The 1,512-nt window shown below is 35.9% G+C and overlaps 1 protein-coding gene across 1 annotated transcript; it reads left to right on the forward strand.

The window, feature by feature from the left end:
* Positions 1-263: 263 nt before the first annotated feature.
* On the forward strand, positions 264-1,141 carry LOC108980019 (aspartyl protease family protein 1-like; the record flags this gene model as incomplete). Its single annotated transcript, XM_035686951.1, has 2 exons — positions 264-609; positions 1,000-1,141. Coding segments are annotated over exons 1-2 (453 nt in total), but the record flags the coding sequence as incomplete, so codon positions are not given.
* Between the last annotated feature and the right edge of the window lie 371 nt (positions 1,142-1,512).

The raw sequence follows: 1,512 nt of genomic DNA on the forward strand, positions 1-1,512 counted from the left end.
ATGAATTGAATAGTAGAGAAAATTATGTAAAATCTATCTAAATTAAATTTAAAATATAATTAGATGTTAAGATAAGTTTAATATTTTTTTATGTAAATGTATAATTCTAAAACATGGGTGTACAGGACTAGCTAGTCTTACGTAAATCAAATTTACGTTCCTTGATATATGTTAACAGCTCCACGTATTCTCACTCTATGTATATGTCTGAATTATCTGTTCTAGAGAGAGCTCTCATATACTCTCTCTACAAGAAAATTAAACAACGTTCGACGATAACCTGTGAGTACTCGAAGCCATGTCTTGGGGTCCTTTTACTTCCGCTCGTTCATTTATGCTATTGTTTCTGTCTTTGGGTTTGGGTTCTCGCATTTGTTACGGTTCCGGGTTCGGTTTCGACCTCCACCACCGCTTCTCCGATCCCGTTAAGGGAATTCTCAGCTTCGATGGCGGCCTCCCGGAGAGAGGGAGCGTTGAATACTACGCCGCTATGTCACACCGAGACCACTTGACTCGCGGCCGTCATCTCGCCGCCAGCGACAGCCATACGTCGCCGCTCACTTTTGTCAATGGGATTAACGAAACTGTTCTGATCAACTCTTTGCCATTGTAAGTTCATTAACCCACTCCCTATATATATTATATAGAAAAATAATCCTTTTTTAGAGTTTTTTGGGAGCTTTTGAAGAATTTGGATTATGTTTGTATGGCTCGTGAGAAAGTGGTGGAAAAGATAATAGATGGAATTCCTTTTGAACATTTTTTTAAAAAATCATCTTATCTAATAATTACAATTTTTTTAATCTTTTAATAAATAATTTTAATTTTTTAAAATTTTAAAATAATAATAATATTAAAAAATAATATTCAAATAATATTTTATTAAACTCATCTAAAACCATCTTATCTCCTCTCATCTCACTGTTCATACCAACCATAGAACACAGAGATCCAAACGCAATAAGTTTATTCCTTTTATGGGGATTCTTGATGTTTCAGTTTGCACTATGCCAATGCTTCTGTGGGGACGCCAAGTTTATCATTTTTGGTGGCATTGGACACAGGCAGCGATCTGTTCTGGCTACCATGCGATTGTAAGCCAGGAAGTTGCTTTACTGCCTTGCAGACATCATCAAGTACTGTATGTTATTGACTTTTAAATTCATTATTTATTTATTTTCGTGGAATCATGGATCTCTCAATTATATTGTTGCTAAATTCTACCGCAATCTGTGATATTTTTTTGTGGGCGTGATTGTGTATTGGGTGGGTTTGAAGGTGCGACTTGCTACTACATGCATTCAACAAAGTTATGGTTACCCTACTCAGTGTTGATTGCAGTCATGCTTAAAGCTATCATCTAGACTTTCCATTACTCTATTGAATCTACCATGATAAAGTTATTTAACATAGATTCGAGATGAAGGGAAAATCAACTCTTGCTTCCAAATTACGCATTACATCTGATCCGCAGATGCCCTTTGAGTACTGTTACAGCTTGAGGTCATCTAT

The sequence above is a fragment of the Juglans regia genome, unplaced genomic scaffold (genome assembly GCF_001411555.2).
Source record: "Juglans regia cultivar Chandler unplaced genomic scaffold, Walnut 2.0 Scaffold_21317, whole genome shotgun sequence".
Taxonomy (NCBI): domain Eukaryota; kingdom Viridiplantae; phylum Streptophyta; class Magnoliopsida; order Fagales; family Juglandaceae; genus Juglans; species Juglans regia.